The sequence below is a fragment of the Sceloporus occidentalis genome, unplaced genomic scaffold, assembly GCF_023333645.1.
Source record: "Sceloporus occidentalis isolate IW3139 unplaced genomic scaffold, rSceOcc1.0.p SCAF_21, whole genome shotgun sequence".
In the NCBI taxonomy this organism is placed as follows: Eukaryota; Metazoa; Chordata; class Lepidosauria; order Squamata; family Phrynosomatidae; genus Sceloporus; species Sceloporus occidentalis.
This window is the reverse complement of record NW_028317001.1, coordinates 14166858-14190625: the sequence shown is the minus strand read 5'-3', so window position 1 is coordinate 14190625 and position 23768 is coordinate 14166858. Positions and strand designations below refer to the sequence as shown.

The 23768-nt window shown below is 42.9% G+C and overlaps 2 protein-coding genes across 2 annotated transcripts in view; both read left to right on the top strand.

Annotated features, from left to right (window-relative positions):
- Positions 1 to 23768, top strand: part of LOC149301645 (uncharacterized) — a 337309-nt gene that overhangs the window by 183121 nt on the left and 130420 nt on the right. The gene's annotated exons all lie outside the window — the stretch shown is intronic.
- LOC149301646 (uncharacterized) overlaps positions 1 to 23768 on the top strand; it is a 140828-nt gene that overhangs the window by 113837 nt on the left and 3223 nt on the right. Inside the window, exon 2 of the mRNA XM_089484144.1 lies at positions 22894 to 23014. Within this exon, the coding sequence (XP_089340270.1) occupies positions 22894 to 23014 (121 nt within the window). The remainder of the gene's footprint in view (positions 1 to 22893; positions 23015 to 23768) is intronic.

Sequence of the window (23768 nt, the reverse complement as noted above, 5' to 3'; positions counted from 1 at the left end):
TTTAAGACAAGCTAAAGAACTAAACAAGATGGTTCCACGGAGAGCATTGATGTGAAGGAGGGATTTGGCATCTGAGACGAGGAAAGGCTGAGGAATTTGGAAGCTGAAGCGGGGAGATGTTCAGGTGTGTCGAACTATGACCGGAAAGGTTCTTTTTCTCCTGAGTCGCAATAAAGAGGAACTGACAGGACAATAGACTAATTTGAACAGAACGACCTGCCTTTGAACAGCGTGGACTGTTTGAACAGCTGTCTCCTCCCGAAAAGAAGAAGTTGAGTAATGGGCTGCAATATTGCAAGAATTTAGCAGCCAAAAGCCAGAGAGAAGAAAAGTATAAGGATCCTTGGCTTTCACCCTAATTTTGTTGGCACAAACCGCACGACGACAATGTCATCCCCAGCCTTTGAGAACAACTGATCAATGTCTGGCGGAAGGAAAGTGTGTGTGAGTATTGTATGAATGTGTGAGTGAATGAAAGAGCTCTTGATAATCAATGTTTGTATTATTTTTTGTGATTTAATAAATTTTTGCATGTAAAGTGTTTAAACCCAAATTTGGTGTCTCACTATCTGTGTTAGCCCTGCTCTGAATAAGTCAACAGAAAGAGAAATTTTCATTACACGCTCTCAGGTTAAACAGGTTGCCCTTACAAACTTGGGCATAACAAAGATGTGGAGGAGGAAGATGTCAGAGATGAACTGAGGGCAGCTGATGCTCCTTGCCTGAAGCATTGAGACTGTCCCATTGTGACTTCAGTCTGATGCTTCTTGCTTGAAGCACTGAGACTGTCCCGTTGTGACTTCAGTCTGATGCTCTTTGCCTGAAGCTTTGAGACTGTCCCATTGCGGTTTCCAAATCCTTCACCATTTTAGTCGCCCTCCTTTGGACTGGACACAATATTCCAGGTGGGGCCTGACCAGACCAGAATAGAGTGGCACTATTACTTCCCTTGATCTAGACACTATACCTCTATTGATGCAGCCTTTAATCGCATTGGCCTTTTTAGCTGCTGCATCACACTGTTGAGTCATGTTCAACTTGTGTCTACTTGATTCTTATATCCCTTTCACACGTAGTTTCATTCATCCAGGTGTCCCCCATCCTATATCTGTGCATTTCATTTTTCCGCCCTTAATGCAGTACCTTACATTTCTCTGTGTTGAATTTCATTTTGTTAGCTTTGGACCAGCTTTCTAGTCTATTCAGGTCATTTTGAATTTTGATCCTGTCCTCTGGGGTATTAGCTACTCATCTTAATTTGGTGTCATCTGCAAATTTGATAAGTATGGCCCCAATTCTGTCCTCCAAGTCATTGATAAAGATGTTGAATAGCACTGGGCCCCGGACAGAGCGCCACTGGACACCCCACTGGTCACTTCAGGATGAAAAGGAGTCATTCTTGAGCACCCTTTCAGTTTGGCCGGTCAACCAATTATAAATCCATGTAACAGTTACCTTGTCTAGCTTGTTTCATGTTTTTGTTTTATATTCTTTTTTTTAATTTTATTTTTATTTGGTTTTTCTTTTCTTTACATCCTTATTTTCAGTAATCATCAATAAAAGATCATACATATCGTCTGTACCTTCCCTTATCCCTTTCCCTTCCCTCCCTTTTCCCCCTTAAACCCCCCCACCCTCTTACCCTTCCCCTCCTTCCCCTCCCCCCTGTACACATCCTAGTACATTCCAACCTATATAGTCCTTTATAGATTACATATTACTCTTTCAATTTTCCTTTACAATCATCATCCTTCCTTTACATATATCTATATACAAGTCATTTCTTTCGCTCTTTACCTCTTTACTTCCTAATCTTCCTTTTCTTTTCTTTTCTTTTCCTCTCCTTTATTTTCCTTTTACTAGTTTTCTTTTCTTCTTTCCACATAATGTATTACTATGTTCCATTCATCTTTATCCTTATCCTCTTCCTCTTTCCTTTTAACCTTTTAGACAATCTGTCTGAATCTCTCATATCTAACAATTTATTCGTCCATTCTTTTAATGTAGGGGTCTGTGTAGATCTCCATTTTTGGGCGTATAACAACCTTGCTGCTGTCACCATGTATAACACAATTTTCCAATATGTTCTTTCAGTCTCTCTTCCTATCACGCCTGTCATATTTAACAAAAATAACTCCAGGTTTTTTGGGAAATTCCTTTCCCACATTTCTTTCATTGCTTCATATATTTCCCCCCAAAACTGCTTTGCTTTGTTACAGACCCACCACATGTGGTAAAACATTCCTTCTGTTTTTCCACACTTCCAACACATTTTGTTTACCTTTTTGTACATTTTGGATAGCTTAACCGGTGTCAAATACCAAAAATAAAACATTTTAAAGAAATTTTCTTTCAGGTGCTGTGCCATGGTGAACTTATAGGTTTTCCTCCATGACAACTCCCAGTTTTCTAAGAATATATTTTGTTGTATTATTTGACTCCACTTTGTCATGTTTTCTTTAATCACTTCCTGTTCCAAATCTCTTTTTAGTAGTTCCCTATAATATTTTGTTATCTTTTTCTTTTTCTGTTTTTCTAATATTATTATGTCCAATTCATTGTTTTTTTCTCTATTCCTTCTTGCTTCATGTCTTTCTTAAATCTTTCTTCTAATTGTTTATATGCAAACCATTCTATTTCTATATTTTCTTGTTCTAATTTTTCTCTAGATTTAAGTTTTAATACCGCTTTTTCCCCTTCTTCCACAATATGCTCATATGTTATCCATTTTTCTTGTACTTTTCTAAATTGTTTTATATTCTGTTTAATTTGGTTAATTGCTATTAGTGAATTTCCAAGAGTGGCCACCAGATGGCGCACCAGGATAGAAGTTGGTGAGAAGCCAAAGGAGGCTGCAGTGCCCTGAGGATCCACAAGAGGGCGGTGTTGTATTAGGAATGTTCTTTTGTTTAAATACATTTTTATTAAATTAAAAAACATATATACATACATGCATATTCACTGCATACAAAGTCAAACATAAAACATTCTTAATTACTTACTTAACATTGACATTCTTACCTACCAACTTACAATTACACACACTTAGAAAATTAGTTCTATAATTCTTTCTTCTTCTTTCTCCGCTCTCCTCGCATCCAAATCTAATTTCTGAGACATCCCAATCATTCTTCTACCTATCATTCTGACATTCACACGACTTCCATTTCCTCCTTCTGCTGTTTGTACAAATAATAACAAATAGTGACTTTCTTTCCTTTATAATCCTGTTGTAACTACACTCGATTTCATAATATTAAAAAACAACAAAAACAGGTAAAGCGAATGAGGTCATCCAAACTTAATCTGTTATTATTGCGGCTTCACAGATTAAACGCTTTCTCTCAGCAATCTTTTACACTCTACAATGTTTCTACTAATTATTACATTCCCTTCGATATAATATATTTACTACCTTCTCCTTAAAAGCTAATTTACACAATGTTCCATCCCATCATTAATTGTCATTAAATGTCCAGATCTTCTTTAGATACGCCGTTACAGGCGCCCAAGTATCATCTACTGAGTTTGTCGTTTTCCCTCTTAAAATTTGAGTAAGCTTATCCATCTCTATTGCTTCATAGAGGTTACTTAACCAATCTTCTTTGTCAGGAATCTCCTCATTCTTCCATTTCTGTGCCAGCGAGATCCTAGCTGTGGTAACTGCATAAAACAGAGTTTTACCAAAACATTTTCCAGGGTTTCATCAACCACATTTAGTAGATACATTTCGGGTTTCCTCTGCAATGGTGTTCCTAATATTTCCGATAATGTATCATTGACGATATCCCAATATTTCCCCACCTTCATACAGGACCACCAAGAATGGAAGAAAGTGCCAGGATCCCTTTGACACTTCCAACATAAATTACAACTTTTAAAATACGTTTTTGAGATTTTTTCTGGTATTCAGATACCAGCGGTAATAAAGTTTGTAACAGTTTTCTCTGATTCGCTGAGATACTGTCTGCTTTTTAACATTCTGCCATACTTTTTCCCAGTTTACTAAATCTAGATTGTGTCCGATGTTTTGTGCCCATTTTACGATCACTTCTTTAATGGTTTCAGTCTCCATACTTTCTCTCAGTAAGATGTTATAAAGTTTCCCAATCAATCCTTTTTTCCCTGCGATAATAATCTTAAATATTTCAAGTCCTTCGTTTTTCCCCACAAAGCCCATACTCTTTTTATCCCATTGAAATCTCTCAAACATCTGCCTGTAGGGGAACCAGCCAATCCTAAATCCTTCCAACTCTAACTCTTCTCGGGTTTGTAACTTCACTCCTCCAGCGTGAGATTTTAATAATATCTTATATGTGAGCCAATTTTCATTCTGGATGGTCTCCCTCCTCTGTAACGATTCCCTGGGAGAAACCCAGTCGGGCAGTTTTTGAACCCAGCGCTTTTTATATCTTTTCCAGACATCCAGTAGAGACCTTCTAATACAGTGATTATTAACATCGGGGTTAACTTTCTCTTTATCATATATAAGGTAAGCGTGCCATCCGAATTGGAGGCTCGCCCCCTCAATCACCAAAAGGTTGGCATTCTCCAATGTAATCCACTCCCTCAACCATGACAAACAACATGAATCGTAATATAATTCTAAATTTGGTATCGCTAATCCACTTCTTAGTTTAGTGTCCTGTAAAATTTTTAGTCTAGATCTAGGTTTTTTCCCTTGCCAAATAAAAGATGAAATTTCTTTATGCCAATTTTTAAATGTTTTTTCCTTGATCGAGATTGGAATCATTTGAAAATAAAATATCAACCTTGGTAATATTGAGAGTTTTATTGCCTCCATCCTGCCAAAAAATGATAACTTAGTTCTACTCCATCTTCTCATATCTTTCTTAATTGTTTCCCATATTATCTTGTAATTTTTGTCAAGTTTATGTTGCTATTGGTCAAATTTATTCCCAGGTATTTAGCTGTTTTTTGAATCTGTATGCCCGTCTGGGGATATGTCTGTTTAAGTTTTAAAGTTATATTTTGTTAAGTTTTGGTTTTAATTGCTATTAGTATATTTCTTTGCTTTAGTTTATTAATTTGGCTGGGGATTATGGGTTGTGGAATAGGTTAGCTAGATAGAGGGGTGGGATTTGTTGCAGCTGGCTAGAATAGTTAAGGGAATGGTGGCTTTTGGAATTTGTGGGATGTTGGATGAAGAAAGTTGGTAGTCGGTATTAACATGAAGAGGGCTATTTTCTGGGCATGGCAAAGGGGGATTTTTTACCTATGAGGCAAAGACTGTGGGAATTGGAGGTGGGGGCCAGGTTTGGAAGAGGTTGGAGTTTTTGGTTTTGGGGATTTAATGTATTCTTTGGCTTTGGGAGGGCAGCTCTGATTTAAAAGCTGAATTTCTCACTATGTGTTCTTAATAAAGTTCTTTGCTGTTTCAACACACTGGACTCATTGATGGGCAGAAGTTGTGAATTTGCCCAAAACTGACACTTTCTTCTCTCCTCAGTCTTTAGCTCTATTCCCAGCCATAAGAACAGAGGCAAACACACACACACACACACACACACACACACACTCACTCACACTCAGAGAAACAGAGCTATATGTACAAAGCAGAGCCTTCCCAGCCTTTCTCTCCTGAGTCCAGCTCCGCTGGTTGGGCTCCATTCTGGAAGGAAAGAAGGACAGAAGGAAGGAAGGAAGGAAGGAAGGAAGGAAGGAAAGAAGGATGGAAGTAAGGAAGGGCGTACTCCTTCCCTTCTTCCAAAGGCCGAGAGTGGAATAAGCAGCAGCAGCAGCAAGGGCCTTGCGATCCCTGCGCATACTCAGGAGGGGCCTATGGCTGCTAATGTGCATGCAGAGTTTCAGCCTCTGAAGCCATTGCTGCCCTCACAGCCTGCTCTCAGGGATGGAAGTGGAGGAGAGCCCTTGTTCGTTTGAAGGATTGGCTGGAGGGTCTTCTGGGGGAGGTGTTGGGGTGTTGTAAGAAGGAATGAAACCCCAATCTCCCCCCAAAGAAAGGCAGGGGACCTGCCATTCCGCCTCTCCCTCTTTCCTTCCCTGCCTCCTCCTTTGGTGGGTCCTTGGGAGGTTATTATGAGAAAAGAGGGCAGGGGGCACCCTTGGAGAGAGGCATGGCCATGGAGGGGAGGGGGATCTGATGGTAAAAAGAGGTTTGAGGAGCCCCCTTCCTCCTGGAAAGTGAGGCAGAGGAGAGACTCTCCCTTCCGATGACTCATTTGGGGGAGATTTTTGTGCCAAATAAAGAACCTCACACAGCATAGGCTTCAATAGCATTAGAAACAACATTATTTGGCAGGGAGTTTTCTCTGGGGGGAGGGGGCTCTGTCTGGGGGGAGAGAAGATCCCAAATATAGGCCAAAGCCAAGAGGAGGGAGATGGACAGACCGCAAAGCCCCTTCTGGGGAGACAGACACCCTCCTAGCATGAATTTCCTAAATTGCCGCCAACAAGCTGGCTACTCATTAGACTGACCTACGAAAGGATGGAAGGCTGAGTGGACCTTGGGGCCTTGCCTGGGATCGAACTCACAACCGTGGCTGCAGCACTGACATTTAACCACTGCGCCACCAGTGCCCCAGTTTCTCCATCATCTTCTAGTCTAGACAGTTCAACATCCCCCTTACTTTCTTCTCTGCATGGCTAATGTAGTATTTCATCGTTGTATGACCTTTAAGCCAAATAACCAGAGTACAATATTGCTGCAAACTTCACTTAATTCCAAAATATAACACAGTTGGAATATTCTGAAGAAGCTGAATAAGGAAATCAGATTAGATTGTACTGTTTACATATTCGAGTCTGTCATTTTCACATCCTATACACGTTGTTAACTGCCCTTGAACTGGTCCCGAGGCCCCCGACTCATGCTGACCCTGTGGATGAGACATCTCCAAGACCCCTGTCCTCCATTGCTCTGCTTAGGTCCTGCAGATTCCGGTCCGATTATTGACTCTACCCATTGGGCATGCGGTTTCCTCTACCTTCTATTTTTCCTAGCATCATTGTCCTTCCTAATGAGTCATGCCTTCTTGTGATGTGTCCAAAGTACGACAGGCTCAATTTAGTCATCTTGGCTTCCAGAGAGAGTTCTGTCTTGATCTGCTTTAGAACCCATTTGTTTGGCTTTTTGGCTGTCCATGGGATCCTTAGCACTTTTCCCCACCATCGCATCTCGAATGAGTTGATTTTCTTCCTGTTGGCTTTCTTAGCTGTCCAGTTTTCACATGTGTATAAAGTGATGAGGAATCCCATGACTTGGACGGTTCTAGTTTTAGTGCTCAGTTGTTTATCTTTAGGATCTCGTCTAGTTCTTTCATCGCTGCCCTCCCCATTCCTAGTCTTCCTCTGATTTCTTGACTGCAGTCTCCATTCTGATCAATGCTTGATCCAAGGTACATGAACTCTTTAACTATTGTGATTTCCTCACAGTCTAAGTTGAATTCATGCAGCTTTTCCATGGTCGTTATTTTTGCTTTCTTTATGTTCAGCAGTAATCCTGCCTTTACACTTTCACATCAGCCCTTTTCACATCATATACAAACAGTTACTTGAACATCTAAGCAAAGGCCTGACTTTCAGTGTCACACCACTGATCACAACACACACAGTGGTTTCATGGGCACATCATACATGTCATCACACACCTCATCCCTTTGCTGTTTTGCTTCTTTGTGTGTGAGGATCTGTTTCTCTCACAATTTTTCTTCCTCGCTGGTTTTTTTCTTTCTATCCCCACGGCTTTTCTCTCTATTAATATCCCACTTCACTTTCTCTCTTTCTCTCTCTCCTCTCCTTCCATGTTTTCCTTCTGTATGAGAGAAAAAGAAACTACGTTCCTGACACTCTAAGACTTATCTCTCCCTCAGACACACACAAGCCATTAAGTGCATGTCTGCATCCATTGGAAAAATGGTCAATATGCCCGCTGCCCCCTCAAAAAACGTGGGAGATTTCAGGCATATGTAATGAGAAGTAACATCCTCGATAACAACATTACACATTATAACTTTTGTAGATCAGAGCGTGAGCTGGTTTACACAGAATTCAACCCCATTACATGAATGAGCCACATTTTCTTTCTTTAATATGTTTATTGCACTTACATTCCTGCTTTTCTCCCAAAATTGGATATAAGGTGGCTTACAATAATTTTTAAAATATTCAACTAAAACATTAATTTACAAAAGCTATAAAGAAATTAAGCGTCAGCATTGAAAACATGACTAGAACACTAAAAACAAAAACGTATTTAAAACAGTTTATATATATATATATACAGTATATGTCTACAGAGAGAGAGCATACCATGTCACACATTGCATCTCCATAATTAAAATCCCAAAGCCTGCCCAGATAGAAATGCCTCCATCTGCCAGAAGAAAGACAGGAGGGAAGGAGCCAACCGGACTTTCTGTGGAGCCAAGTCCTACCTATTGGGATCAGCCAGGGATAAGGCTCTCTCCCGAATCCTTACTAACCATATCTGTGAGGATGGTGGGACTGTGAGGAAGCCCTCCCTTTAGATGTCAATGCACACCTTGGTTTATATCAAGAGATACGACCTTTCCAATATTAGAAACAAAAGCTTTATGCTCACATACGCAGTTTCCCATCTCCACTCCTGCTTTTTCATACCTTCGAAGAAGAGATGGGTCATTCCTTCTATGGACTTAAACAGATCTCTGTGACATCCAAACATGAACAGTGGGATTTCCCTAAACGCAACTTGAGGAAAACCAACCAAATATGAACTAAGGTATCAGATCTTGGTTTGTTTTAACTAGACTTTACCCATAAAAAGCAACGCTGTGGCTTCTCCAAAGGATTCTTTAAAATTGAGTAGATGGAGCTAATTAGTTTGAGTCTTAATACTTTCGTGGGGAGGAGGGCAGCCTCAGATCTGACCTAAATGCATTGCTATCACTTCTGATGGTCTTCAATAAAGTTATTTTGTTCATTCAATTAAAAAAGAATTGGAAGCAAATGCTTTCAAGCCCCTTCTCCAGCGAGCAAAAAGAGGAGGGCAGAGTATGAGAGCTCAAGGCTCATATACTATTCATGTCACAAAAAAACATGGTTTCCCATTAAAATAATCCCAGGGCAGCATGTACATTAGATAGCGCTTTAAGTCCCAAATGCTGAAAAACATATTCAGTCGCACACAGAAGATATAAGGAAAACTGTCGCATGGAGCAGGTCAGTGTCACCAAGTGTGGAAGAAGAAGAAGGAAAAGTGTTTTATATACTGCCTCATATGGAGATCTCTGGTCAGCTATATCAGTAACAGACTTACCTCGGGTGATATTCTCCTGGCATTTTTGGACTACAAATCCCTATCAGTTCCTAAAGTGGAATGATATACACAAGTTACTGTTCAAAATATCTAGAAGATTGGGGAAAGCTCTGACTGACTTTTCAGGGACAGGGATAGATCTTTCTTAGCTTCCTTACTACATAAGATCCTACACAAAAACTGAACACAGAACCTCCTACATGCAAAGCATGAACGCTGTCAGTGCATTATAGCACCTTTCTTGCAATATGGTAAAAACACATACCAGGACCTATAATCTGTAGAACAGGAGAGACATGATTTGGAGGTGAAGAAGGGACACCCCTTTTTCAGCATGAGATTAGTCCACATGGACAGTAAGGAAATGCTTAAGCAAAGAGGTTACAGGTTTTTTTTAAATAGGGTACTTAAGATGTCACAAGCTTTAGAGGGAAATCCTTTGTGACCACTGATGACAAGGGCAATGTCCAGCAGATGACTGACACAGGAACAGCCACATCCCACCAAATACTTTAAAGGAAGCACCAGAGGATGGGGGTGGAAAATCACTCTCCGTCTACCATTTATTACTATTCTGAGAATACAGTCATTCATTCGCTGTCACCCACTGACCACAATTCTCTGCATGGAATAGAAGTGGCTGAAAATACAAAACGCAGTACAACAGGGATTCAACAAAACAGTGATGAAAAACGGCAAAGAGAAAACCAGCAGCAGGGAATAAACCTATGGCCAACTTCTGGCAGAGTTGTGCCAGAGATTCCAAGAGAGAACATATCAATCGGAACCTCAAATAATCAAAGCCGCAAAAGTCAAAGCTGCAAAGGTGGAAGGCCAACTCTACTCCATAAAGCTAAAAAGCAGCTTCATATTTTTTGTGCTAGAAAAGGGAAGAGTGTAGAAGGATTATGTATCTTGCAGGTATTAATTTGGCATAGAATTTGGGGGAGAAGGCGAATTTCACTGAATTACAGCCAAATAGGTGTGTCTGTGAGCGTGTGTGTGCACCGTCTTCAAGTCGCCTGTCAATGTATGCTGACCCCATGAATTTCATGTGTCTTCTAAGGCAAGGAAAGACTCAGCCATGGTTTTGCTAATCCCTTCCTCTGAAATATAGCCTACAGCACCTGACCTTGGTTGGCAGTCTCCCACTCCATTACTATCCAGGGCTGACTCTGCTTAGCTTCTAAGATCAAATGGGCATTGGTGCCTTCAAAGTTTTTAGTCCAAATACACCTACACTACAAGCGAATTCTCACAACTCTTCTGCAGCTGCTGTGTCTTCCCACATACAGACACATCTTGGAAATCCCTGAGTGAAAGGGCAATAGATGGCATTAAGGAGAGCATCACTTTCATCAGACCCAACATGGACCCCTAAGCCTCTTCTTCATGTACTGAAGGTAGACAAAATAGAATGGAAAATGGCCATAATATAGCCATAGTTCAGCATGTTTCCATTTCATTCACTTCAAAAGGAATCATTAATGATGCATTTGGGGCCTATAATTCTATGTGTACTAATCTTGGAGAAGGAAAATAAACCATAGGTTTGGACCACAGATGTGTTCCAAAGGAATCAATGGGATCCTTAACTGGATCATACAAAATAAATCTCTCTTACAATGCAACCATTTTCATTTCCTAGCAGCCACTCAGGCATCTTACAAATTCAACATGTTTAATTTAAAAACAGCATCAGAGAAGAAGAGAGGGGGCAAACCCGACTTCGAAAGACCCATTTAGGATTAGGATAATTAAGGGAGCTCTTATATATCACCTATAAAAGTATTATAATAGCTATTGCCTCCATCTTTTTTTCATTCTGTTCTCAACCCACAATCATTTAATTTGTGTGTGCGTGTGTATGTATATGTGTGTGTGTGTGTGTGTGTGAGTGCGTGCGCACATATGATCTTACAATACTGTACTCCAAGCATCTGAGAAAGGCTGTATCTGCACTGCAGAGATAATCCAGTTTGGTACCACTTCCACTACCATGGCTCAGTGCTATGGAATCCTGGGAACTGTAGTTTGTTGTGGTGCCAGAGCTCTCTGACAGAGAAGGCTAACACAAAACTCACAAAACTATAATTCCCAGAATCCCATAGCACTGAGCCAGGGCAGTTAAAGTGGTGTCAGATGAGATGATTTCTGCAGTGCAGATGCAGCTGAAATGAATCACAACCCACAGAAGTGATGCTGAAATAAAACCCTTAAGTCTTTACTTGCTTTGTTGTTATTAGCTACCTTCGACTCACAGCAACGCTGTGGATGAGACACCTCCAAACCCCTCTATCCTCCATTGCTCTGCTCAGGTTCCCTTGATTCAGCCCCGTAACCTCCCAAATTATGTCTAGCCATTTGGCATGAGGCCTTCCTCTCTTTCTACTCCCTTCTCCCTTTCCTAGCATTACTCTCCTTCTTAATTATTCATGCCTCCTCATGATGTGGCCAAAATACAACAGACTCAGTTTAGTCATTTTGGCTTCCGGGGAGATTTCAGGCTTGGTCTGTTCTTGGACCCATTTGTTGGTCTTTTTGACTGTCTGCGGTATCCTCAGCCTCTTCTCCAGCACCAGATCTCAAATGAGTTTATGTTCTTCTTATCCACTTCCATTACTGCCCAGCTCTCACAGCCGTACATGGCAACAGGGGACACAATGGACTGGACATTAGTGCTCAGTTGTATATCTTTAGACTTTAGGACCTTGTCCAGTCCCTTCATGGCTACTCTTCCCATTCATAGTCTTGTTTCGATTTCTTGACTGCAGTTTCCCATTCTGATCAATGTTTGCTCCAAGATACAAGAAACCTTTTAACTTCCTCATTGTTTAGGTTGGATTTATGTAGATCTTCCCAAGTCATTATTTTTGTTTTCTTTATGTTCCGTAACAAAGCTGCCTTTGAGATTTCTTCCTTGACCTTCCTTAGTCATTGTTCCAAGTCTGTGGTGTTTTCCGATAGTAGTATAGTATGGTCCATGTATCTTAAGACTGCTGATGTTCCTTCCTCTTATCTTCCCTCCTCCTTTTCAAACCAGCTCTTCATTTATTTTCTGCATGTAAACTGAACAGTTGGGGTGATAAGATGCAGCCTTTTGCCAATTGAGAACTATTCTGTTTCTCCATGTTCTGTTCTGACAGTAGCCTCTTGTCCTGAGAACAGATTCCTCATCAGGACTATCAGAGGTCTTGGCCCTCCCATGGCTTTAAGGGCTTTCCATAGCCTTTCATGATCTATGCAGTCAAAGGCGTTGCTATAATGACCAGTGTTTCATAAACTCTGGTCTTCCAAGTGGTTTGGACTTTACTGGTCAGTAAACGGGGGAGCTGTAATCCTGGTAACAAGTTTAGGAAACACTGCTATAGTCTGTTAAGCACACAGTGACTTTTCCCCCTGGAATGCCTCTGTACAGTCACACAACTACAAATCCCAGAATTCAATATCACTGAGAGCCATGGCAGTTAAAGGTGGACTATTTCTGCAGTGTAGATGCAACCAAAATGAATTACAACTCAGAGTTGGAAGAGACCCCAAGGGCCATCCAGTCCAACCCCATTCTGCCATGCAGGAACTCTCAATCAAAGCATCCCTGACAGATGGCCATCCAAACTCTGCTTAAAGATCTCTAAGGAAGGAGACTCCACCAAAATCTCTGAGGGAGTTTGTTCCACCGTCAAACAGCCCTTTCTGTCAGGAGGTTCCTCCTAATGTTGAGGTGGAATCTCTTTTCCTGCACTTTGCATCCATAGTCCCTAGAGCAGCAGAAAACAATCTTGCTCCATCCTCAATATGACATCAAATATTTAAACAGGGCTGTCATATCACCCCTTAACCTTCTCTTCTCCATGCTAAACATCCCTAGTTCCCTAAGTCCTTCCTCATAGGGCTTAATGGGTTCCAAATCCTATGAAACATTTCTGCTTCAGACTGAAGCATGGCCTTTCCTCTTCTGTGAAGAAAACACTGTGGCATCTGAAAAGGTGATCTGCAATAGAAAATAGCCCTCATCCAGAGAGCGATTAAGGAGGGAAGCACAGGGTGAATCCCAAATATGATTGGATCCCTTCAGGATATCATAAGAGTGGGAGATATTGGAACATCTTCCCTTCTCTTTTCCTTAGCTCCCTGGATCTTCAAGAATGGGGTGAGAGGGGAAAGACAAGGCTGCAATCTTTGTTCCTGGTCATCTAGATTTCTTGTGTGATGGGAGACTTTTTTAGCACATGAAAATTTTTCCATGTAGGTCCTGACAATCTGCTTCACTAAACTGATATAAGTCTATGGCAGCCTCTCCCAATCATCCAAGTTTTATTATTTATGTATTTGATTTCCAGTCTGTTTGGTCAAGTTCTTCTGCCACAAAAGGCAGAGAACACTCCAGGGCCGACTTCCCTTCCCTGGCAATGAAAATAGGAAGACCACATATTCAGCCATTAGGAATGACTTCCTTCCATGATCGCTCCAAACCAGGAGCCTCACTGCATCAAAATGGAGGACCAGCCCTGTCTCAAAGCCATGGGTTCAATGCTCTTTTAGGAACAAAATAAATCCTCCCGAGGACACTCTGAGGGCTGCCATTGGCTGGAACTCCAGTCCCTCCCACCATCCCTGGCCCTGATTGGCTGGAATTCCAGTCCCTCCCACCATCCCTGGCACTGATTGGCTGGAGTCCCAGTCCCTCCCACATCCCACACTGAATGACATCACTGCTACGGAAGGCTCTCTTGACCAATCAGAGAGCAAGATAAAGGTCCTTCTGGAAGCTTCCGTGAGAAGGAGCTATAAGGCCTGAGAGACCAAGAGACAGTTGGGGGAATTGTGTCAGTTGGAGATCAAGAGAGAGAGTTAAAGAGCGGATCTTGGAAGTTAGTCTCAGAATTAGACGCTTAGGTCTATTTATTTCTTTAATAGCTTGTATGAATTGAACATTATATACTTACAAATATTATACCTGCAAGATTCTTAATACCTTGTATGACTTATGTTTTAGTTATATTTTGTTATCTATAATAAATATCTCCTTGGAGTATCTACTACTTGATGCTCCTTTTACACGTGTCTTGGATCGGTTGATGCTTGGGAAGATCAGTAAAGAAGTAGAAATAAGGTTCCTTAACTGGTCCCAGTGTAGGTTAAGGGAAACCCTTTTATAATTCACTGGATGGAGGCAGAAAGAGTTAAGGAAGTTTAAGGGTCTGCTGGGCTAAGAGCCATAATGTCTAAATATCTAATTAACAATTTGAAAGCCACTCTGATAGCTTTTTGGCTGAAGAGAGGGGTATATTATTATTATTATTATTATTATTATTATTACAGGGCGCAGTTTGGCTGCTTGGACCACCGGAGATCATCAAAGTGAGTCAGTTGGAAAAGCCCATCTCACTCCAGAAAATAAAGGTACTTGAGGAGTTTGCACTCTACGTCTTTCTGTAATAATAGCTACAAAACTGATAATAGCATTTGGGACATTTAGTCTTTTAAAAGCAAATATGGCAGATTTAAATGCTGCTTTAAAACCTCTTTCCATCTGCCAGCTTTGCTCTGGTTTTGGGGGAAATGAGAAAGTGTTGGGAGGGAGGGACTGCCAACAGAATTAGGAGATGCATTGCAGGCTATGGACACTTTGCGGCCAAGAAAGGTCCAAAACACACGGCAGCAATAGTCCAGTTTGAGAGAGCTTTCACTGCCCAGGCCCAGTGCTAGGGAATCCTGGGAACTGGTGTTCACTGTGGCACAACAGCTCTCTGACAGAGAAGGCTGAATGTCTCACAAAACTACATTTCCCAGAATTCCCTAGCACTAAAGCGGTCTCAGATTGGATTATTGCTGCAATGTGTTTTGGACCCTTGGCAAGTCACACTCTCTCAGTCTCAGAGGATGGCAATGGCGCCCCCTCTCTGAAGAAACCTGCCAGAGGAAACCCCATGATAAGGTTGCCTTAGGGTTGCCATAAGTTGGAAACGACTTGAAGACACACATGAAGAACAGAAAAAAGGCTGCAGTTACTTCACAGGTTGTACATGGGAACGGGAGGCAGTGTGGTGTAGTGGTTTAAGTGTTGGGTTACAACTCTGGAGGCCAGGGTCCAGTGCCCCACTCCTCCATGAAACCCGCTGGGTCCCTTGGAGAAGAAGTCACACTCTCTCAGCCTCAGGGAAGGCAATGGCAAACCTCCTCTGAACAACTCTTGCCAAGAAAACCCCAGGAGAGGTTCCCCAGAAGTAGACAATGACTTGGAGCCACACCACAAAAAACCACAAAACCTCAAGAAAGAGCCAGCGTGGTTTAGTGGCTGGAGCATTGGATTATGACCCTGGAGACCAAGGTTCGAATGCCCTCTTGGCCACGGAAACCCACTGAGTGACCTTAGGCAAGAAGTCACATTCTCTCAGCCTCAGAGGGAGGCACTTGCAAGACCACTTCTGGACAAATCTTGGCAAGAAAACCCTGTGAAGGGAATCCCTTAGGGTTGCCATAAGTCAGAAACAACTTGGAGGCACACAATGACAACAAGAGGAGTAACACCACTAACACAAGGCAGCTAGGGAGAAAGAAAGAAAGAAAGAAAGAAAGAAAGAAAGAAAGAAAGAAAGAAGACGTGGGAGGTGTAGTCCTAGTTTAGAGGGGATTGGAGGGGCCTTACTGCAGGGCAGGGCCCCTCCTCTTTCTGGCCATGTGGATGCTGGGAGATCGAGTCCCGGAAATACACTTTAAATCTCATTGGAAAGAGAAAAGGCTATTACTGCCTTTCAGATCCAGTTTGCCCCAAATCCTTTATGAGGCCAGAAACCCCTTTGTTAAGAAGCGAACACTGAATATCTCAGGAAGGCCCTATATCTCCCAAGGCCCCCTCCCTCCAGGACCTCCTTCCTCTCTTCCCTCAGTCTCCCTCTCTCCCGGAAGGCCTCAAACTGCCAACTGCCAAGCGCTCAGGCAGAGGCAGCCATTTTGTATTCTGGCAGCCATTTTGTGCTGCTTGTGACTGTGAGGAATGTTGTTCCAGAACCTTCTCTGAGGCCTCAGTTGAACAGAGGCTTCTCTTTCTCTCCTGGGGCTCCAGTGTCAGAAGGATGCTAGGCTTCTTGGGCCAAAAGGAAGGAAGTGTGTCTCTTTGTGTGTCTTTTGTGTCTCTTTTCTAAGAGGGTTTTCTTATTACACAGCTCTGCTCCTTCTGGAGAACATGGGTTTTCAAAGGGATCAGAAATGGGGAGGATAGTTGTAATACAAGCTTTATTCTTCTTCTTCACAAACATTGGGCTTTGGCTTCTAAGAGGAGGCTAGTCCCCCAAACAAGGCCAAAAGTGGCTCCTTTGGGAGGTTTTAAAAGTCTCCCCAGTTTCCTTATTAATAGATTTTCAGGAAAGAGGGAAGGAGGCAGACCAGAATAACTCATATTACCAAGAATGAAACAAACAAACATACAAACAAACAACAAGAAGAAGAAGAATAAGGATTAGACATAAAAGCAAACTGCATATATTTTAAAAAAGGAAAACCATTTTAACAGGATAAGATTTGACTTGGATGCTTTTACAACTGACTCAGGCTGTATCTGCACTACATAAATAATCCAGTTCAAAACTTCTTTAACTCTCCTGTTTCCATCCTATGGAATCCTGGGATTTGTAGTTTGTTGTGGCATGAGAGCTCTCTGGCAGAGAAGCTAAGTATCCAAAGGTAAAATTCCAGGATTCCATAACACTGAGCGGTTAAAGCGGTGCCAAAGTGCCTTATTTCTATAGTGTGGATGCAGCCTTCTTGGAAAAGGGGCTGATGCTGGGGAAAAGAGGAGGAATGCAGAAGGAAAGGAGGACGGATGGACGGACTGAGGGCCACCTGCAGCTGGACTGGCCTCCCTGAGCGGTCAAGACCTGAGCTGGGTTGTGGATGATGGGCACTCTTAATATCAATATCAATATCTTTCACTATTGATTGTAATTAAGGAGGGGATCAGATTCCTCCTTTCAATAGCATCAGGAAAATGTTTATGTGTTCTTAAATTTGGAAATCCTGTTTGGGGTCCCTTTCGACTTTGGGGCCCTTTCATCCTCTGTTTTGTGTTTCCTGAAGGCCTCAAACTGCCAACTGCCAAGCACTGAGGCAGAAGGAGCCATTTTGTGTCCTGGTGGCCTTTTTCGCTTTTGTCAGCCATTTTGTGTTCTGGTGGACATTTTGTGCTGCTTGTGACTGTGGGGAATAATGTTCCGGAACATTCTCTGAAGCCTCAGTTGAACATGTCAGGAAATGACATGGATGTGGCCACTAGGTGGAGCTGTTGTGCAAGTTATATACAGCTCTAGTGGCAGTTGTATGTGTCAGCATTCGAACAGTGCATCATCGGAATGTTGATGCAACTGTCAACTGTGCTTCCTAACTGTCACTGAGAGACAGAGTGAGATAGTTGGTGTGTGAGAGCAACTGCCTCTCTGTGGTTGGTGTTACTGTGGCTGCATCACAGGTTGTGTTATTATTGTTGGTTGGTGGAAATAGTGTGTATTAGAGACGGTTGTCCAATACACTGTGTATATATATTTTGTAAATATTGCAAACAAAGATTAAAGTTAAGAGTGAAGGCTTGTTCTGTGGTTATTTCTCAAGCCTGGAGCTGAAGGCCGTTTGCAGTGGTGAAGGAATATTTCCTTCTTGACCAGAATACCTTTGCAGACATCTCCACAGATTCCTTCTCCCTGGCGTCCTGTCGATGTGGTTCAACTCTGCAGGTGGTCGTGGTGGACACAGTGCATCTTTCCACACGTCCCAACAGAACAGAGGTTCCTCTTTCTCTCTCTGAGGCTCCAGAGCGAGAAGGAGGCCAGGCTCCTTGGGGCCAAAAAGAGGACTGTGTGTCCCTTTGTGCCTCTGACCCTCCATTTTTGTGGAAGGAAGGAAGGAAGGAAGGAAGGAAGGAAGGGAGGGAGGGAGGAAGGAAGGGGCCTGTGAGGCTCTGAAGAAGGGGAGGCAGGGACTCAGGGCCAGTGGGGAGGCTGGGCTTTGGGGGCTGGGGGAGAGAGAAGTGGGAAAGAGACCCTCCCTTTGGGCCCTAGCTGGGGAGGGCCCCACCGGTCCTTGCCTCCCCCTTTGGGAAAGGAGACCCCCTCAGCCCCTGGACTCACTCCTGCCACTCATTCCTAGAATGGCTGGGACTCAGGGGAGTTTCCTAGGCATTGTCACCTTGTGCCCTCCATGGCCATTGGCACTGACCTTTTCCCCATTGCCTTCCCTCCCTCAGCCCTGTGGACCTCCTCCTCCTTCGCACTCAGAGCAACCCTTCTCTACAGCTGAGGAGACGGCCTCTGACCCAGGGAAGCTCCAGCCATAAAGGACTGCAGGAGAGGCCTTTCTTTGGCTGCAGGAATCAGGGTCTTTGTACTGAAGGTAGGCCTTTATTCCTGGAGCTGGAAGAGGACCTTTGTTTGAATGTTTCAGTCCAGGATTGTGTGGAAGGGTTGCAGCTGAGAGACTGAGCCCATGCTTTGCAGGCATAAAGCCCCAAATTCAGTCTGTGGCAGCATTGTCTTCCCAGAAGGTGGAAGTGAGATTTCCAGACCCCAGACACACAGTGCACCAGTGAGTCCTTTGTGTGGGGACTGTGTGTGTACATGTTGTTTACTAGAGCTTTGTGAGGTATTTTTTTCTCTTGGATTATAAAATGAATTTACATAGCTCTTCACTTCCAAAAAATGAGCATAATCCAGGCTGTAATCTTCACTCATAAACCTATACATTTATAGATTTTTGTTGTATAAGTGCAACATATTCAGCAGTGTGCATCTTTTTAAAAAATATACAAGGAAAAGTAAAGAAATTGTGATTTTGACAATAGATCCGTTCAGAAACAATGCACACAAATGTACATGCCTCAGTTTCTGTGTGGTTTTAGCAAGCAGAGGAAGGAGGTGCATACCTCATGGTCCTGCTATGACTGACACACACAAACACACAAATCTTGTAATTGTAAATTTGTAAACTGCTTTGATCCTTTAGGAAAGGTGGTATATACATATATTTATTATTATTATTATATTATAAACACAGCAGTTAAGCTCAGAGATTTTTCTCATTTGTAAAAATGAAATGATTATTTTCACCAATGTCTAAATGGGGAAGGGGGCCTAATGAGGGGAGGCCATTGATCAGGCCATTGAAGAAATACACGTCTTATCCAGCCCAGGGGCCAGAGTTTCTCCACCTTGAATATAAATAATAGAATCAAAGAATCATAGAGTTGGAAGAGACCCCAAGGGCCATCCAGTCCAACCCCATTCTGCCATACAGGAACTCTCAATCAAAGCATCCCTGACAGATGGCCACCCAGCCTCTGCTTAAAGACCTCAAAGGAAGGAGAGTCCACTGCACTTCAAGGAAGGAGTGTGTTCCACTGTCGAACAGACCTTACTGTCAGGAGGTTCCTCCTAATGTTGAGATGGAATTTCTTTCCTGTAGCTTGCATCCATTGTTCTGGGTCCTGTTCTCTGGAGCAGCAGAAAACAAGCTTGCTCCCTCCTCAATATGACATCCCTTCAAAAATTTAAACAGAGCTATCATATCACCTGTTAACTTTCTCTTCTCCAGGCTAAACATCCCCAACTCCCTAAGTCATTCCTCATAAGTCATGGTTTCCAAATCCTGCACCACTTTAGTTAATAATAATAATAATAATAATAATAGGTTTTATTTATATACCGCCCAATCACTGGGAATCCGAGCGGTTTACAATAGAGGGGATAACAGACAGTTCCCTGCCCACAGGCTTACAATCTAAAAGACACGACACTAAAGGAGAAGGGAATGGTGAGGGGGGGGGAGGGAATCACGTCCAGCATTCTTCTCTCCCTCTGTGGCCTGGACCAAGGCAGATGGACCGGAGGGAGGGCTCTTCTTCTTCAGGCTAGTTGCCCTCCTTTGGACACACTCCAGTTTCTCAACATCCTTTTTGAATTGTGGTTCCCAGAACTGGACAAAATGTTCAAGGTGGGACCTGACCAGAGCAGAATAGAGTGGCACTATTACTTCCCTTGATCTAGACCTTATGGCGGGATACAGACCGCCATAAAGTACGTCTTCTATACGTACTAGGGTTAGGAAGGGGCGGTGCTTCCGCACCCCCCTAACCCTAGTACGTATAGAATACGTACAACATGGCGGCGCCCCTTCCACATGGGCGCCGCCATGTTTACGTATCGGACGCTGAGCGTCCGTACGTGTCGCGGCGCCTATGACGTCGCGAGTCCGCGCCAGGCGCCTCGCGACGTCATAAAGGCGCCGCAAAAAGAAGCTCCGAAATGGAGCTTCTTTTTTGCTCCGCGCGGGAGCCGCGCGGTTTGGCTGCTGCGGCTCCCTCGCAGAGCAAATGGCGCCGGCGGGAGACCGCCGCAAAGCGGCGGTCTGTATCCCGCCTATACTTCTATTGATGCAGCCCAAAATCGCTTCTTTGCGAGAATGACATGGGGAACCTTACTGAAATCAAGATATACTATATCCATAGCATTCCCTTCATCTACAAAGGCCTTACTGAAATCAAGATATACTATATCCATAGCATTCCCTTCATCTATCAGGATCATCTACCGAAATTAGATTTGTTAGGCATGACTTCTTTCTCTGAAACTAATATTGACTCTTTGTGATTATGGCATTGCTTTCTAGATGTTCACAGACTCTCTGTTTAATGATCTGCTTTTTAATCTTTCCATAAAGAAGGTGGTCCTCCTCCTCCTCCTCTTCCTCTTCCTCTCCATGAAAGAGAAATCAAATTCTCATCAGTGATGATGATGCAGCATGGAAAAATTAACATTCCTGCCTTTAAAGTCTTTTTTAAAAATAATTTTTATTGAAACTAAAGTACATACAATGAATTTTATACAATGCATAATTATGCATATATATTTTCTACATTCTATTGTAACTTATCTGAATTTAAAGTTTGGGGAGGCCTGAATCCTGTTGGTTAAACCTAGCGTAGACCGACTCAACCCGTAATTGACTGGTGAGTCAATCTATAGGTAAATCCAAGAGACTGAGTGATTCTACTCTGATCAGGACTAAGTATAGGATTGGATACAGGCTAAGATTTAGTCTTACTTGTGGCTAGAACAGGACATTCCCAAGCCAAAATGGCCAGGCAACAGCGTGGAAAATAGGCACTCTCCACATCGGCAGAGACACACTCAGAATTGTGACTTCTCTGCAGGAAGAAGGCTGCCATGGGAATTGGTTGTTCCCTTCCCATCAGCTCAATCCTCTGGTGTCCCCCCCGATCCTGGTAGGAGAGCTGGATCCCATGGAAGGGGGGCAACCAGAGAAGAGAGAGCTCCTTTCCTGCCCTGTTTGACCGGGCAACTCCCTGGGGGATGGAGGGCAACTGCTTTGGCCAATGGGAGAATGGGAGGCCACTAGGCCAGAAAGCCTGACCCAGCAGAACCCTCTATGCTCCAGTGTTGCTCCGTGTGGAATTGGGCTAGGAAGCAAATGCCCACCTCTGCATTGGCCCAACGGAGACATATGTCATCTGCGTGTGTCACCAGCAGGATGCTGTTCTCTGTGTCTTTGAGTGCTGAAGGGTTTCTTGCTAAGCCAATCCTAACCCTGGGCCCTTTTCTCAGGACCTTCATCTTGGCCTCCTTGTACACAGCTTTGAGGCCTCTCTTTCTGGAAGTGACCCAAGTGCAAGACCACAAGGACCCCTGCCCACCTGATGGCCAACACAGAGGCCAACCGGAGGGAGTTGGGCTCCAAGGGAAGGAGGCTGCCGAGGTACAAGAAGTCTTTGGTGAGTCACTATTCTATTAGCTTCAACTGTGTCACTGCTGGGCCAATTTATGAAAGGAATGAAATACAATACTGTCCGACTTTGGCAGAGACAGTCCTGGTTAATCCTCTGTCATCCCAATATTTCAAGGGCTTTTAAAATGTCCTGGTTTCTCTCTTCTCCTCCCACTTTCCCAGTTCTTCAGCTCATTTCAATTTTTGCATAATGATTGCCAAGGAGTTTGCAGCCCATCAACTCAAAAGTGGGGTTGGAGAAGAAAGAAGGGGGCAGGGACCTGCCCTTGCTAGGAGTCTGAGGCAAAAACAAACTGTTGTGCCCTTTCCCACTTGTGTGATCTTCTTCATAAACAACTTTGTCTATCTTCACCACTTTTTGCTGTTGCTTGTCCACATATGTCTTGTTTTTTCCATCTGTGCAATGTTGGGGGATATGGGAGAATGTCTCTGGATCTAAATTGGGGGTGGCTCCATGGCCCTCAAGCCCACAGTGCTCCCCAGAACTGCTTTTTAAAAATGACATTCGCCTCTGAAATTTGGCAACAAATGGCTAAATGCACTATAATCTTTGGAGGCTAAAGGTACTATACGTGTTGAGATAGTCAGTATTCTAATCTATCATTAATATCCCAGCCATGACCTAAATTATATTGTATATTACATTGAAAGAATTTGAGACAAACTGGACCTCAAAGGCAGTAGCTTTTTTCTTGCTAACAGCAATTAAAGTTTATTTCCTGGACTAAATTCTAAGGAGATCAAATAATTTTTGGGATGCATCATGTGCTTCTCCCTCCCCTTTTATTAGTCATTCTCTGGATGAGGGCTATTTTCTGTTGCAGGTGACCTTTGCGGATGTGGCAGTATATTTCACTGAGGAGGAATGGAAACTGCTGACGAAGAAGCAGCGGCTTATGTACAAGGATGTGATGATGGAGAATTATGAGAATGTGGCCTCTGTGGGTAAGGAAGCTGAATTCATTGCCCTTACTATGAAGACTGAGGGCCCTTTCATTCTACATTATCATGGCACTATGATTCCACTTTAGAATTATAGAATCAAAGACTTTAAATAGATAACAAGGACCATCTAGTTCAACCCCTTGCCATGCAGGAAACACATTTAAAGCATCACCAGCAAATGGCCACCTAGCCTTTGTTTAAAGACCTTCAAAGACCTTTAAAGACCTTCAAAGAAGGAGCGCTTTAGAAGATAATAATAATAACAACAACAACAATAATGAGGTGCCACCATGCTCTGAGGGAGTATATTCCACTGTTGAATAGCTCTTACTGTCAGGAAGTTCCTCCTAATGTTTAGGTAGAACTTCTTTTCCTGTGGCTTGTGTCCAATGTTCCGTGTCCTTTGCTCTAGAGCAGCAGAAAGGAAGCTTGCTCCATCCTCAGTATCTCTTCAAATATTTGAAGAGGGCTATCCACTCTTCACCTTCTCTTCTCCAGGCTAAACATTCCCAGATCCCTAAACTACTCCTCATAGGACTTGATGGTTTCCAAACCCTTCACCATTTTTATTGCTCTCCTTTGGATAAACTCCAGCTTCTCAACATCCTTTTTGAATTGTGGTGACCAGAAATGGACACAGTATTCCAAGTGAGGGTCTGACCAAAGTAGAACAGAATTGCACTATTACTTCCCTTAATCTATAACACAGAATCAAAGAGTTGAAAGAAACTAGAAAGGCCATCCAGTCCAACCC